This window comes from Colias philodice, chromosome 8 (genome assembly GCF_061535455.1).
Source record: "Colias philodice isolate Cphi_HAF_F1 chromosome 8, ilColPhil1 Martin Lab GWU primary, whole genome shotgun sequence".
NCBI classification, from domain to species: Eukaryota; Metazoa; Arthropoda; class Insecta; order Lepidoptera; family Pieridae; genus Colias; species Colias philodice.
In genome coordinates, this window is record NC_143093.1 from 4,374,277 (window position 1) to 4,391,769 (window position 17,493).

Sequence of the window (17,493 nt, forward strand, 5' to 3'; positions counted from 1 at the left end):
ATAACTACAATTTCAATAAACATAATAGATCAATATTGAATGTATGTTTGAGAACAAGGTAAATCAATAAAAATGCGACATTATAAAATTAATATCTTATATTTGTTCAATAAAAACTACATTGTGGGCCCGTGTGCCCGGCGCCCGGGTAACACGTCCTTTGTATTATCTTGTTGCATATAAACTCTGCGGGCAGACTGTATCATAAGGCAATGGAGTGAGTGTCGTCAAGGCATCTGGTCCTGTCGCGGCTTCCCCTCGCCTCCCCGACCCTTCGCCGCCTATCGTTACAATTATTGGAATGTCACGAATGCTAACTCGAAAATCATCAAACGAAACTAAGGCCGCGAGCCGCTCACCACCGCTGTACAATCGAGCGCCCGAAGTCCAAACGCATCCGTCAAAACGATTAAATTACAATAATAATAATAATCATCGATCGCGATCGACCGTCCAATTAATCAATTAATTAATACCCTATAAAACTTACAAAAATCGACCGGTAAAACTTAAGCTAAGTTAAAATTAAACGGAATTGAAAAATAAATTACCTAGGTACAATGTTTTTAAGTCTAGTAAGCTATTTATATAGGCGCGCGGGGTCGGTGGGGGCGCTGTCAGTGCGTGGCCTCGCGCAGCTTCTTGGCCACGGGCGGCGCCTCCGACGCGTCGCCCAGCGAGCTCTCTTCTGCTGAACTCGCTTCTTCTATTTGTCTGTGCAATAAAATATTATTATTAGACGCGTCAGAATACAAAACGTTATTTACAATAATGAAAAAAATGTTGTGTGGATTTATGAAACCACGGTAAAAGTGAAACTTAGGCACAAAATTATCGTATTTGTACGATAATTATCGTACGGTTCGACCGACACGCGACATGCGCTACACAGACCAAAAAGTTGGAGACGATGTAATAAAGACGAGTTGCACTCCGGGAGTGCCGGCAGAAGTGAAAACTTGATTATTAACGTTGAGCATGTTTGCTATCCATCCGTCTACGCTTTTTCGATCAGACCACGTGTCCTGACGCGAGTTTAAGATTTTATACCCAACGCCGCTAAAGAAGTTTTCACTTCAAAAATATTGCTGTGGCAAGTATTATTATTAGGTTCGAGTTAATAGAAAATAATTTCAACAATAATTATCTCCTAGTGGCAAGTATGTGTGAACGATCTAACATTTGCAAAGAATGTGTCATGGGTATTACTAAAACATGGCTGATTAATATCACAGTAAATAATACTCAGCATTTGTAGTATAAATTCATAAAGTACCATGAAGTCCCTTTATTATGTACTAGCGGTCCGCCCCGGCTTCGCCCGTGGTACATATTTCGCAATAAAAGGTAGCCTATGTTCTTTCTCAGGGTCTAAAGATTATCTGTGCCAAATTTCATCAAAATCGGTCCAGTAGTTTATGCGTGAAAACCATACATACATACATACATACAAACCTTTCCTCTTTATAATATTAGTATAGATTAAACATATAGAGACTTCCATGTAATCAGCATATGCAAGACTGTTAGTACCATTGAGCATAAAACAAATACGGGACATTGGATATAGATTAAACTAGCTGTGCCCGCGACTTCGTCCGCGTGGAATAGTGACTGCATAGTAGTTACTACTTAACACACAATTATTGAGTAAACACGTCAAACACATACTATCATATACAACTAAATTATAAGTACTTACACATTATTATAAAGTTAAGAAATAAAATAAATAATAACACAAAAGAACTGTTAGTAAAATTTATTACTAAACTGAGCTATAAAACTTAGGTACAGAAGAGTTCAAAATTTCCAGGATGTGGTTATTCTCCCGCTCCCATATTCCTTCTACTTTCACAGACTTTCAACTTTTCCCTTTCACCCCTAGTAAATGGCAGAACCGATTTTGATCTAAACCATGTCTAATCATACCTATATATTATGTACATGTCATATCCTTTCGTTTGGTACTCCATTTGGATTATTTATCCCCACTATCACCCCTAAGGTGCCCTATATGTAATAAACAGATTAACCAATTTTGATAAAACATGACTAATTGTAATTCACACGTCATTTGATATGCCGCTTGATTATATTATTATTTGACCACATTCGATTATTCATTCCCACTTTTACCGCTATAAATCAATAAATGGATGAACCGATTTTGATTATATATGCCTCATCATACTTCTCACGTCAAGTCATGCCCTTTCATTTGATATGCCACTTGGGTATATTATTTGACAACTTTTATTCCCACTTTTATACTTACCTATATCCAATAAATGGATGAACCAATTTTGATAAAATATGTCTTATTGTACTTTACACGTCATGTCTTTCATTAGATAAGTCACTTGAGTATATTTGATAAAATTTATTTATTTATTCCCACTTTTACCCCTATATCAAATAAATGGATGAACCGATTTTGATAACATTGGACTACTTAATTGTTTCTGACAGGTCGTCTTTTTTCATTTGATATATCACTTGGGTATAACAGACAGCATTCGTTTTTCTCATTCCCACTTTTGCCCTACATATAATTATTGGATAAACCGATTTTGATTAAATATGCCTCATTATACTTCTCACGTCAGGTCATGCCCTTTCATTTGATATGCCACTTGGGTATATTCGACAACTTTTATTCCCACTTTTATACCTACATATTATATCCAATAAATGGATGAACCAATTTTGATAAAATATTATGTCTTATTGTACTTTACACGTCATGTCTTTCATTAGATACGTCACTTGAGTATATTTGATAAAATTTATTTATTTATTCCCACCTTAACCCCTATATCAAATAAATGGATGAACCGATTTTGATAAAATTTGACTAATTGTTTCTGACATGTCGTCTATTTTCATTTGATATATCACTTGGGTATAACCTACATTAACAACTAACATTCGTTTTTTTCATTCCCACTTACCCCTATATAATATAATAAACAACTAATGTAACAAAAAAACGCATCTAATTCGTATTACCCGTTAGCGAGCTACGGTGGCACAGACAGACACGCAATACACACATAGCGGTCATAACACCCCTCTTTTTGCGTCGGGGGTTAAAAATATAATACCTACGACATAATTTCAAAGACCTTTTATATAGAAAATTTACCTAGAAGTAACCATAATGCTATTTGTGCAGGTTTTAGACTTATGAGCAAAAATCTAAATAAAGGTCCTTTGACCCCCCCTACTACCCCCTCAGCATAACCACCCCCCCCCCACGCTTGGGGACTTTCGATATGATCATCTGGACATGTCAAGGAATAACTTTAGCGTATAATTTACGTAATAAAGTAATTCATGTATAGAATGCCTTAGCAAATGTTCGCTGTGATTACTTAAATGGTCATAACTTTTTTATTTATGAACCGATTGGCATGAAATAAACACTAAATGTTAAATGAAGCTTACCAAAATATATTAGTGAAAACCGCATCTAAATCGGATAAGCCGTTTCTGAGATTAGCGTGTTCAAACATACAGACAAACAGACAAACCGACAAACAGACAAACAGACAAAAATTTTTTTAACAACAGTTTTGGGTTTGGGATCGATTTAGTAATAACCCCTGCTAATTTTTTTTTACATATTTTCATTGTACAGACACCACTTTTCTAGAATTTTATTATATGTATTGATATAACATAGTAATTCTCAATGAATTCAATAATAAAAAATAACTCATAAGCTTGGTATAACAGTTACAACACTATATCTACCTAAAGCATGATAATGGCATGGGAAACTACCAAGGACATAACAATTGTGGTTAAATAATTATTTTTTATCAAATTTGTAGTTGTACAAATTAAAGTGATTAAAAACATGTGCAATGTTAACAATCCAAATCTTGTTAAGCACATACAGTATATTAAATTTAATGATTTTTAGTTAGCATAAATTTATTTAAACCTAGATACCGAAAACATACAACATTGACATATTGAAAAATTACAAAAACTGAGGATAAAATAACAAAAACTGGATAAAATAACAAAAACTAGATAGCTCAAGATGACGATGAGAACACCTAATATCATGCTGGGGATAAAATAAAAAAAAAACTCAAGATGATGAAAACGAAGATATTACAATTAAAAAAAAAACAAACCTTTTAGCGCGCGGCGTGCTGAGCGCAGAGTCGGAGTTGTCGGAGGGAGAGGCGGGGGTCGCGGGGTCGGAGGGCGACGCGCCCTTCGCGTCCATAGAGTCCTCCGTGCAAGATGTCATGTCTTCCGCGCATTCTGATGAAAGTTTGCCTGCAAGTTGTGAACATTTGTTAGTTTTAACCGCTTAATTGTACCTTTACGCCTATATCCTAGTCATAGATACTAGCTCGACGAGTTTAGACAGTTTAAAAAATAATTGCTTGATAATTTTACTCGAATATTTTTCTATTTTTTAGCCCTATTTACTACCAGGCCAGAACAAGTTTTTTGACAATTTCTAAAAAAGACTTAGATAGATAACTCTCTTTTTTTATCTCTTTTAATGTGTTGATACTTGATAGTGTCTTCTAAATGAATACTATCAACTTGTAGTGTGGCTAATAAAATTGAATGTGCGTGAGAGTCAAATCTTATATATAAAAACTAGCGGCCTGCCCCGGCTTCGCCCGTGGTACATATGAAAAATAGATGTTGGCCGATTCTCAGACTTACCCGATATGCACAGAAAATTTCATGAGAATCGGTCCACCCGTTTCGGAGGAGTATGCAGACTAACATTGTGACACGAGAATTTTATATATAAGATGAATCGCAAAATGTGTTGGTAAGCGCATAACTCGAGAACGGCTGAACCGATTTCGATAATTCTTTTTTTATTATATTCCTTGAAGTACGAGGATGGTTCTTATGTAGAGAAAACGTAAACATGTACCACGGGCGAAGCCGGGGTGGACCGCTAGTGTCTAATAAAAGATATGCAACTTTCAGGTTTCTTCATCTAGCAGAAACAAATATGTAAATGTAGGTTGATTAATTGCTTTGTTTGCAGTATTGTGTAAAACGTTAAAGGCCAGACCTGTTGTGGGTTTAATTGACGATATGTTTATAGCCATATAAAGTGATTTAATAATTACTTCTAAACATTAATCATTATGACATAAATGTTGGATGTTTTACATAAATTAGAAAACTTTTAAAACCATGTGATGGTTGGTAACAACCATTATAGTGATCGCATTGTAAAATACATATCATATTGAAGATAATAAGTCGCTTTTTTAAAACAAACCACTATTATAAGTGTATCACATGAGGTCACAAAATAAAATTAAATAAAGACAGACATTTTCTTATGTTTTAACTACACTAATGTTCTAATTTAGTTTTAAATGTTATTTTAAACTGATGTAGATCACACAGATGTTATATCTTTATTATTATATTCCTTGAAATGAATATCCTGAGCAAGCCTTTTGAAAATAATCATTTAAACATTAACAATAATACATACATATTACTAACAATAATACTAACCATTACCATTTGTGGGTGGTTCTAAATTGCTTTCGTCACTGGGCAGTGGTGAGCCACCATTAGTTGGTGTGGTTAATTTTGGTTCCTTGCCTAACAGCTCTGGTTGTAAATCTGATACAATGTTGTGTGTCCATAACGCCAGCTCTACCATGTGTGGTGACCATTTCTTGCCACAGCCGTTTTGTTCCTGGGACAAATAAATGTATATATTAAAATGTTGTACATGTTGAATTTAATGAAAAACATTTACTAGTGATTTGAATGTGGAGCCAAAATTGATGGTTTTAAATTTTTAATGGTTAAATCTTATGTCATGCAAGTAATGGACACTTTTGATATAGCTTTTTTAATGATTGTTGAATGATAAAGTGCATTTTCAAAGAGTGGTTCCTGATTCTATGCCATTATTATACACGGATTTAAAACACAAATTTCTATTAAATATATTACCTTCATTTTTGCCTTCAATAATATGCATGAAAAATTATTAATATATGTTTGTACAGATTCTTTTAATACATGTTCACTACAAAGACTTTTAATCATACAGAAGGGAAGCAGCTGTCTTGGAATCATTAATGTGAAATTAATTGCTTTAGCAACATCTGTTCTTTTTAAACATTTGTAGTTCTTGAATTTATAGGAATGGGTATATTTCTATGAAACAATTTAAATATTATTCATCACTATTGACAATTATAAACAAAGGACAATGAATTTATTTAAATTGTTAAGTAATGAATAACATTTACAAGAAACCACACAAAAGTTAGATAGATAACTATGATTCTAAAGTTAAAAATTTCCATTGACAAACAATACTGAATAAACTCACCTTATTTAACCTATCACAGACGTTTCTAATATGTTTAACAAAATTGAGGTATTCCTTGGCAGTGTAGTCGCTCCCCTCCATTTCGGGGATGGCTTGTATACATTCATCGGCCATAAATGGCGCTATATCGGGACTCGCAGCAGCTAGTAGAGCTGATGCTGTTGCTGTGCCTACACCCTTGAGATTACTTAATGCTGTCATCGCTGACTCAATGTTTGGCAATTTCCGGAAAGCTTTTTTCGTCTCCTGCATCACTGCTCTGGGTGTGTTCACTTTTATGAGGTATGATAGTTGTGGGTAGAATTTCCCTCTCTGTAAATAAATTTGTAATGTTGAGCTATAATTATCATGTTAATAAATGATGGATGGTTGTTCAGTTCAAAGTATTATTATCGTAATAGTTTTAAGTTGTGAAGGCAAATAAATGAAATTTTTATTATTTTATTATTTATATTCTATAGCCATATTTTGAACATAGTATGATAAATATGTGTAAGTCATCATTTATATGGGACCAAAACAATTAGACAAATAAAGATTTACTTACGGCTTGCTTCCATTTCATCAGCTGTACCAGCTCTTCGTGTACCATATGTGCATCTTTTCCCCTTGATTTGATCTTCTTTGGTAATTCATTCTGGTACCTATAACAAACAAAACAAATTAAGCAAATAATATAGGTATTTATAATATTTATTTTTAAAGGCTAAATAGATCTATTTAACCTATACTAAACTATGTAGGCATAATATATACATTTTTTATTGTATTCAAATTATTATTAATTGTATGAAATTGTTATAAAATAAACCAGAGAATTCAGAAATTTTAATAAAATAAAATAATATAAAAATTAAATCTTGTAACCGTTGTAGGTATAATTTAAAAGAAAAAAAAATGAAAATTCTTTGTGTTTGAACTTGTATTGTTATTCCAGTTTTTATGACCTACATGAAACCCACATGTTATGCACATTGCACAATAGTGTTATTATTACTTATTTTCAACATATTGCATATTATATGAGGGGTTATATTGTATGTATTTAATTCCGTTGGCTAAAAAGTGTATGGTTCTATTGATTCAAGCATTTATAAGTTATAGTCAAGAGTACTTAAATTGAACCTTGTTCAACATAAAAGCTAAATGGCAAGTCACCATTTTGAGCGGATGTGAATTCTATTCAACGAAGCTTTGTCTTACTACTTGTTCCAAGTAGGTACAAAATAAATAAAATAACACGAGTAATGTTTGAAGCGTGTTATTTAATCAAGGATCTATGGAATTACCGAGCGAACGCTGTAAAACAAGTACATTATAAATGCAATATATGAGCGATGATACGTAAAGGACAGCCACCATTTTATAACGCCTAAGCGCGGCGATATTTTCCCCCACACTGGCTTCAGGAAAAACGATAGTGTCAATTTGACATCGATCCCACGTGACGCAGTGATTTTAATGAGCCGTCCGCGGACTAGAGATGCAGTCCGCGAGGGAGGTAGCTATCAAATCAGTTTGCACGGATACACACACAATACAAGTTCATTGACACGCCACGGCCGCATTTTCTCCTTTGAAAGACGTCGCACTTACCAGTTGTCCAATTTTATCAGCTCCTCTGGTTTCTTTGTTTTCTGTTCAGCTTTAAGTTTAATTGCTTGTGGATATAACTTTAAAACACTGTCAAACTGTTTTGCATCCGCCTCCAGAAAGAAAGTAGACGTGTCTTTCGCGGTAGCCATTGTGAACGTTCTAAATGTACAACACTCTGCGTACCTATTTAGTTAGCTATAGCGCCGAACTCGACGCGGCGGCAGCACCTGGCCAACTGGGCGCCCTCTCCCCACTCGCCGCCATCTTGTTAAACCTCGACGTGACGTCGATAATATTACTTGAAATAATTTTATTTATTGTGGCCTATTTTTACCAAATATTTAAAAATGCTACAAAAATAACTAGATAAATATTCGAGAAATTTTTGTATATGACTAAATATTATTCTTTATTTATGAAACATGCCTACGTGATCGAAACAAAAAACATACTCACTCGACATAGCAAGGTTATATCGGACACGCTTCGAGTCGTGGCATCGCGCATCTGTGTGACCTCCATAGGGAATATCGGGATAACACGGGATTAATTCCATTATTAACACAAAATATCACTGTTTTATATTGACACAAATTAATTTTGACATAAACATTAGTCGTAAAATCGCAATTATGTTAGTCACGTCGACCTCGGCGCACTATCAATTTCCTTAAACGTGACGCAACACACGACACCGTTCTACCGAAACGGCTTTGGTAAACACGCATATTTTCCGTTGCATTGCAGTACACACTGAGCTCGGAGTAGTCATGAAGTAGTAACTAGCGGTGTACATAAGGCATTTAGGTAGTACGACGTACATATCACCGGGGTGGAACGTCACACCAATCGGCTTTGTTGTTTTGATAGATCGGCACGTGCTCCACTCCCTCGTTTTAATTTTCGTGTTATAGTTTTATTTGAATCAATAAGCCACAAAGACGTTTAACGGTTTGTCTGATTCATTGAGCGCTATCTTCACTACCAGTACGGTACTTATTTGCTCATTGCACAGTAACATTACATACCTAGGTATTTCGTTTCCTTTAATTATTGTAATTGGGATCCAGGATATAGGATCCAGGATATAGGATATATGATCTAGGAGATGTGGATAGTGCACATATTTGATTTGATGTACTCAAAAATCACATGCAACGTTGTATCAATTCTTTGGATTTTACCATAATAGGTATACCTAAAATGCAAAATTATCAATGCAACTTAGAAAAAGAAATAGAAATATAGAAAAATTTTAAACAATCAATTTACATAATACCTACCTAAGTACGAAAGTTCAATATTAAATAACAACTTATTAATAGTTAGATATATATTTATTGAAATCAGAATTTAATCAACACACTACGGAAATTTAAAACCCACCTACAGGTTAATTCGATAAACGTAATTTATGCGAATTCCACAATTGTCTAATAAAATAATTAATAAAATATTATGAATTAAAATTACTTGATAAATAAATAATTAAATAGATCCAAGTTGACGTCATTACAAAGACATTTCGTAGAAATTTTAGAAATATTCTTGAAATATTCATTCATATAATTTTTACTAATCATATATTTTGACAGATGACTAGGTACAGCACGGGTCACGGGTCAAGTCGTTTTAGTAGCCGACCGCGAAGTCAAAAAAAGGAGAACTTTTGTATTCGATGGTATTCGACTGTATTTTTGCCCTCACACCGATCGAACCTTTTCGGGACTGAACTCTACTTTTCAGGACTGAATAAAACAAAATATAGTCATTAACATTAATCACAAAATGTATCTATCTAAGTATCTACTGCATCTCCTCAAATTTACCGCTACACAAAATTTCTCTACTAAAGCAATTTACATTACCTAACTATAAAACTTTATATCTTGTAATAAATAAAGAATAGGTATAAGAATATTGTACCCATTGCTAAATATAGAAGTAAAGTTGTACCTATGTATTCTTAATTCCTTTAAATAGCGACTACAGGTACCTACAATAAAAATAAACAAAAAAGTAATTACTTATTTCAACAGCTACTAAAAGACGGTTACCTACAAGTTACAACTTATAACGCTCGACTTCCCCGCTTATTCCCCTCAGTTTTGCTTGGGGTGAATCAACTGACGCAAATTCGACACAAAAAAAACTACAAACGGTTGACGATTCACACAAACATTATAGTGGAATTTGAAACTAATGCTTGGAGATTGGAGTAAGAATTAAGATATTTTCGGGATGTATAATAATTAATAAATAACTACATACTTACGCACAGTATTGTTTTGACCCTTCTTTTGAGTTTTGCGACAGCGTAATTTTATTGAATGGATATATACATGACAAACGCAAGAGTAAAACTCCCATGAAGCTCACTATCATACTTTTCGAAAAAATGCAATCTAAATAAAAAGTACCGGTTTTTTATATAATTCAATTTTTATTGTTTATTAATTTTTCTACCATTATAACACATTTTTTTGCATCGCGAGCGTCAAGGCTAGCCATAGGTGATAGGGCCAATTTTCGATCCATTCGGGGAAGAGCTGTGACTTCGCAATTTCGAGATAATCGCATAAATAACAAAATTTCATTTCTCTTTTGTGACTGAACTTTTAAGAATATGCAAATTATTTTTACTTCAAAAAATAATTATATATATGGACTACTTCCACAAAAAAAAACCGATCGCGAAAAGAGCGGATTTCGCGAGATATTAATTTCTGAAAAAGTACCGGTTCTTTAACGATTTTTTTTGTATAAAATCCGCAATATAAATTGAACTTACCTATAGAGTTGCGTTTCTCAGATGACGGAATACTACAGAAAATTTGATGAGACATATAGTAAATTGAAGTGTCTATAACATCACCTCTATTACTTTTTACCGTAAAATAAAAAATAAATTGAAAAGTTATACCTAAACAAAATTGAGTTAAAATTAAACAAAATTTCTTTATGCAGTAAAATTACATCATATATATGTTGTGGCCATATCGTAGATTTGCTCATTTCATGATATGATTGATCATTTCACGAAATGGTCGCATTTCATGAAATGGCCAACATAATTTGATCAGATCGTTAAATCGTCAACGTTCCACGATTTGGTCATCCACATTTGGCCAGATCGTATAAAATATAGAGAGTCCATAAAATATTAAAAAAATTCAGAATATTCTAGGAACTTGTTTATTGTCATTTAAGTTAGTGCCGCGGGAGCGGCCGGCGAATGCCAGAAGCGAATGGTTTTTGCAATAGAAAACAGTTAGGTTAGGTTAGGTTAATATGTTAGACTTTGATAAACAACGCACGAGCCGAGCGAGCAAAGCGAGCGTGCCGCGGCAGCGGCCGGCGAGTGCCAGAAGCGGATCCCTTTTTAAAAAACAAATAATTATAATAATATAACTAGTAGGATATATCTATATATATCCTAAAAGAAAAAATGTTGTTTGGTTTTATGAAACCACGGTAAAAGTGAAACTATCCGAACACTGCTTTATACCTACTCGGCAGCCGACCGTCACGCAACATGCGCTACACAGACCAAAAAGTTTGAGACGATGTAATAAAAGTTCCACTTTAAAAATGCGTCTTAAATCCTTTTATTTAAGACGTATTTTTTCTTCAATACATATAAGATATCCACATTTTCCATAGTACTCGAACCTCTTCGTCATAAATTCTTTGCTATAACTTTCTTCATATTGTTATTAAACGAATTATGAAGTTTTTAACTGCAAATAATTAAATTTTCGCCAGCGGCCGCCATCTTATCACATAAACACAGAGCTTGCAGCGTCTCTACCAATAATTAATGTAAATATTTTACGATATGATCAAATAATTTTGATCATTTCATGAAAAAACCGCGCGTTTAGTTGGCCAAATCGAGAAACGATTTCTTATCATTGATCTGCTCAAACCACATCATGATGTGGCCAATAGACATTCGATCATTTCATGAAATGCGACCATTTCACGAAATGATCGATCATATCATGAAATGAGCAAATCTACGATATGGCCACGACATATATGTATATGCCTGCATCATAGATATGCTTTTATCACAGTATTACAATACAAGCGTTTTGTATTCACGTAGTGTAACTAGCTATTTGTTCTTCTCTACTTTTATGTTATAATCACGTTTTCAAATAGAACTTTAAAACTTTCTATCAGAAATTATAGTTTCTTAATCCCCTCTATGTCCATTTGACTTACCATTTGAAAATATCTCCTTTAAAATTTCGCCCAATGCGACCCTTCTCTACCCTTGTCTATCTGTCTGTTACGCTCTAACGACAAACCGCTGAATAATAACCAGGATAAAAAATGGATGCAGAGATAAACTTAGCTTATGTAAAGAACTAAAGAACAAGGGTTACTTTTAATAATAGGTATTTTTTTCACAACTTTAAGGGACCGTAGACTTGAGTATGTATTCCATATCTATAAATTTGACGCATGATACTTCCACGCGTTTAGTAGAGCATCTTGACAGACAGACAAACAGACAGGCGAACAACAAAGTGATCCTATACCTATTCCTATCCTATAAGGGTGCTGTTTTTCCTTTTGAGGTTTGGAACCCTAAAAATCTATATAATCTACGAACTAATATATAATCTACGAACCATAATGATATGACGAGTAGCCAACTACAAGCCAAGTAATATTACTTGCACGCTTATCAGTCATAACAATAATGATCAATGCTTTAACAGCGCTTTAAAAAAAATTAAGATATAGGTACATAATTTCAGAGTCGGTGAGTGGTTACAAATTAAAATTTTGTAGGTATATTCATTATTAATTTATTAGGTATTAGTGTACCTACTACAAAAATTATTTAGTAATCTGTGGAACCACCGACTAATATGCGCGGGTAGGTAGTAAAGGTAGGTGTAAGTTTTTCATATAACAAACTTAGGTAGTCGCCGCGAAGATCCTTTCTTGGGTCTGCTTTTTGCGCCAAGGTAAGTGAGTTGACTCTTGATAATCATAACGTGTTCGAGCGATAGTGCGATACTATAGTCATACTGAGAATCGCGCTTAGCCGTAAATATATTTTGTACGATAAATATAATATTAACGTACCTAGAGATATTTCATTATTTGTTTCGTATCGTAAGCAATTGTATAGACGCTCGCTCCAACAATAATATTGTGGTTTATCTTATCATAGGTAGGTATATTGATAACCAGTTACTGTCTATAGAAAGATATAGAAATATTGACTCTTCCAATTAACCTACATAGTTTTATAATTAATATTTAAAATAATTTAAAATGCGTGTTATAAGTTATATTAAGCCTTCTTTTAAATGTTTCCTTATTCCTTTCACATTTTCTTTACTACATTTTTACACGTGTAGAAAACCGCATGCAATGCGTCATCGGGTACTCTGTGGCGTGGATATAATGGGTTCTTCTCTTTCTAATAGCATAGGCGCAAGTAGGACAGACTACGATTAAAATGATTGCTGTATTTTATATTACGGTGATTCATACTCGTGTTAACAATGAGCTTGGAGAGAGAGCTCATTAATAAGCGTTTTACGATTTACTGTGAAACTTGACTGTGAGGCAAGAACTTTATATGTATATACAGGGTGTCCCGTAAGTAGTGGACCAACGGGTTATGGGGAGTAGAGGGACTTATTATCTAACATAAATACTAAAATTTATTGTCCTAGACCATAAAGTTTTTGATTTATGCTTTATTTTCAAAATTTGATAAAAATATCATCCACGTAAGCTTAATATGAACTTTTACCATTTCTGTTTTTATTTTATTCTTATTTTTTTGTTCATGGTTGTTAAGAATACATAAGTCTTCCTAATTAAAATGATACTCAAGCATAATTAACAACAACAACAAAATTAGACCAAAAAATAGGTAAAATTTTACGTTTTAAAAATTTACGGACTGAAGTTTGAACAAAGCTGGTGTAAAAAAAATGTATAGTAACCCTGTGGAACTTTATTTTAAAAACTTCTACATCTCATGCAAATTACAAAAAGGTATAATTGTATGGTATAAAGTATTTAAAAAAATGTTAAATTGGCGTACAACATTCAAATTAGAAATTATCAGGTAGTCAACTCATTAAGTTATTCCGAGAATTATTGCCTTTATGGGCGCGCGCTGGAATTCTTTTGTATTGTTTCTGGCCAATCATAGACGATACTTGAACCCACTATTATTTTCTTTGACTTTCAACTATTTCAGTGACTTGCTTATAGCTCGGAACTACACGCGTGTTTAGCTTGATCCCGTCATTACAATATTATTCTTTGTTGAAGTACGCTTGAATTGGACACTGATTTTTCTTGTGATTTGGATATTGTTCGACTTTAGTTTTTTGAAGGAAATTTCCTAATACATACACTCCACGTGAATATGCAAAAATGTTAAAAAAATTATTGAGTTAAAAAAAATTTGATCCAAGCATCAAGCATCTCTCGACAAAAATTAATTCGTCGTTGATAATCACCTGGTATTAATGCTTGCTCACTCGTACATGATACGGGTGTAAATCACTTCTCTTCAATATGCGATGCACTGTACTTCTTGGTACACCAGTGCGTCTAGCAATACGGCGAGTACTAGTTGAAGGATCTTCTTCTACTTCTGTCAATATTTTTCCAGGAATACGACCTTCATGGTATGCGTTATTTACTCTGAGAAAAAATCGGTGATCAGGATAGCAATCCCAATTGGGATAACGCTCACGATAAACACGTGCTGCTTGTCGAGCATTTCCATCACTGAGTCAATAAATAAAAAACATTTTTCTGCATATTTACATGGAGTGTATGTATTAGGCATTTTCCTTCAAAAAACCAAAGTCGAACAACATCCAAATCACAAGCAAAATCAGTGTCCAATTCAATCGCACTTCAACAAAGAATAATATCGTAATGACGGATTCAGGCTAAACACGCGTGTAGTTCCGAGCTATAAGCAAGTCACTGAAATAGTTGAAAGTCAAAGAAAATAATAGTGGGTTCAAGTATCGTCTATGATTGGCCAGAAACAATACAAAAGAATTCCAGCGCGCGCCCATAAAGGCAATAATTCTCGGAATAACTTAATGAGTTGACTACCTGATAATTTCTAATTTGAATGTTGTACGCCAATTTAACATTTTTTTAAATACTTTATTCCACACAATTATACCTTTTTGTAATTTGTATGAGATGTAGAAGTTTTTAAAATAAAGCTCCACAGGGTTACCATACATTTTTTTTACACCAGCTTTATTCAAACTTCAGTCCGTAAATTTTTAAAACGTAAAATTTTACCTATTTTTTGGTCTAATTTTGTTGTTGTTGTTAATTATGCTTGAGTATCATTTTAATTAGGAAGACTTATGTATTCTTAACAACCTTGAACAAAAAAATAAGAATAAAATAAAAACAGAAATGGTAAAAGTTCATATTAAGCTTACGTCGATGATATTTTTATCAAATTTTGAAAATAAAACATAAATCAAAAACTTTATGGTTTAGGACAATAAATTTTAGTATTTTTGTTAGATAATAAGTCCCTCTACTCCCCATAACCCGTTGGTCCACTACTTACGGGACACCCTGTATATGTACTTATTCATTACATAGTTTAATTTGTATAATACGAGCTATTACGCACTGTCGACCAGTCGCTGGCGACTCAGTCGCCGGCGACTGTGACTTACTATAGTTTAAATAGGGGCTTGCGCACTACTCGTCAGTCGTCCAGGAGTAAGTCATTAAATTTCTAAATAAATTTTAACCAGTAGAAGGTTACATTGTAATTTGTATATAAGCATCATATTATTATCCTATCTTTTTATTTGGTCCTTTCAAAAGTTATAGGTAAGTAATGGGATAAACCCAAGAATAAACCATAATCATAATTAATAATTAATAATTATGAACTGTGAATGAATAGAAATATTTTCTAATGAAAGAAAGTGTGCTATTTTGTACCTATTCTTTCGCGTCGCTATTTTATGATATGATTTTTGTTTCTGGAGACGGAGGCTGGGTAATTTGTGAATTGTCATGCAGGGAAACATCTCATTCTCATGGGAAAGGTAAGCTGCGGGCAGATAGCTACTCAGATTATACCTTGTTGCCAGGACGCGGGTTGTAGGTATTTGGGATTTATTAGCAGACAGGATTGGATATCAATTTTAATTGAAATTTTTGAAAATTAATTGAAATTGAAAATTAAAATTATTATTAAAAAAATGAGATAATAATATAAACCTAGTGTAAGACGACTTATGTTTATAATTTATATGTATAAATATAATATGTTAAAAAAGAGTAGGTAAATTTTAAATAATAGTAGGAACCAGGAAGGTATGTAAATTCAAAATTGCATCAGTATACGTATTGACAAAGGTCAAATTTTACAAGTTTAATCAGTCAACCCATTTAACTACAATGATGAATTTATTTCACTTAGGTTCAAGACACCATGCTTTTGTTGAATTTACAGGTCACAACTCACAATGTTATACATTTCTTATGTTATTAAGTCTAGGCAGGTACTTGGTAATTCAATTAATGGTTATTCGTTAATAATTATTAATCGATAAGTATAGGTAGGTTATTTTATAGAATAAGATACTTATTATAAGTTATAACATATTACAAATTAGGTATATTTCTCAAAATTTAACATGAGCAATGTTATGAGCATTAGGTAGTCCGTAGGAGGTACTAGGTACCTATTTATATCTTCTTATACAGGGTGTCCCACTGTTGGTATACTAAGCTCAAAGGAGGTTATAGTTTAGCATACGCTGAGTACGTAAAAAATAATTTAAAAAATCCAGACGCATTTTTTTTTCAAATAGATGAATTCTTAAAACTCTATGTGTACACCCAAAACAAGCAACCTGCCCAACTTTGCCACAAGCACGTGAGCTATCGTTTAAGATTATGTTTTCATAGACAAAATGCTCATATTAGTGAAGCAGTATATGCCGGCTGCGCGAAGCTAGAGAAGAAAACATGGATTTTTAGGAAAAATTTAGCAAAAAATTTTGGACCCAATTTTTTTTAAGTATTTTTTACGTGATCAGTGTATGCAAAACTACAAGTTCCTTCGCGCTTAGTATACCAATAGTGGGACACTCTGTATATAAAAATTAATCGCAAAATGTGTTGGTAAGCGCATAACTCGAGAACGGCTGAACCGATTTCGATAATTCTTTTTTTTATTATATTCCTTGAAGTACTAGGATGGTTCTTATGTAGAGAAAACGTAAATATTATGTACCACGGGCGAAGCCGGGGTGGAACGCTAGTATAAAATAAAACCAACAATTTTTCTTGTTCAGGATTCAAACTCAATCATTTTTTTTATTCAACTTAACTTGCTTTGAATCGCCAAAATACAGAAAGATATTAATTACCACCGCACCGTTTCAAAAAGCAATTTCTACAAATAAAAGAAGAGTTGACAAGAATGCTTTTATTTCGGATTATTTTAATAATTATAAAAAATATTAAATTTAAATTTAATATTGTAA

The 17,493-nt window shown here is 33.3% G+C and overlaps 2 protein-coding genes across 4 annotated transcripts in view; both read right to left on the minus strand.

Moving 5' to 3' along the window:
- Positions 1–17,493, minus strand: part of drk (growth factor receptor-bound protein 2 drk) — a 99,502-nt gene that overhangs the window by 45,317 nt on the left and 36,692 nt on the right. The gene's annotated exons all lie outside the window — the stretch shown is intronic.
- On the minus strand, positions 81–8,721 carry Amun (protein amun). Of its 3 annotated transcripts, XM_089698100.1 has the most exons (7): positions 8,411–8,721; positions 7,955–8,228; positions 6,906–7,002; positions 6,359–6,670; positions 5,524–5,710; positions 4,152–4,299; positions 81–714 (listed from the first exon to the last, which is right to left on the minus strand). In XM_089698100.1, exons 2-7 carry the CDS (start codon positions 8,101–8,103, stop codon positions 618–620), a joined length of 990 nt encoding a protein of 329 aa, XP_089554226.1. In that variant the 5' UTR covers positions 8,104–8,228; positions 8,411–8,721; the 3' UTR covers positions 81–617. The 3 variants fall into 3 exon arrangements, with proteins under 3 accessions (XP_089554226.1, XP_089554227.1, XP_089554225.1); XM_089698101.1 differs by lacking the exon at positions 8,411–8,721 and having other exon boundaries at positions 5,530–5,710; positions 7,955–8,368; XM_089698099.1 differs by lacking the exon at positions 8,411–8,721 and having other exon boundaries at positions 7,955–8,366.

Coding starts and splice junctions, on each gene's coding strand:
- Amun (XM_089698100.1), bottom strand. CDS start 8,103: ATGGCTACCGCGAAAGACACGTCTACTTTCTTTCTGGAGGCGGATGCA. Junction 6,671..6,905: donor TGATGAAATGGAAGCAAGCC/GTAAGTAAATCT, acceptor ATTTATTTACAG/AGAGGGAAATTCTACCCACA. Junction 5,711..6,358: donor TCTGTGATAGGTTAAATAAG/GTGAGTTTATTC, acceptor TATTTGTCCCAG/GAACAAAACGGCTGTGGCAA.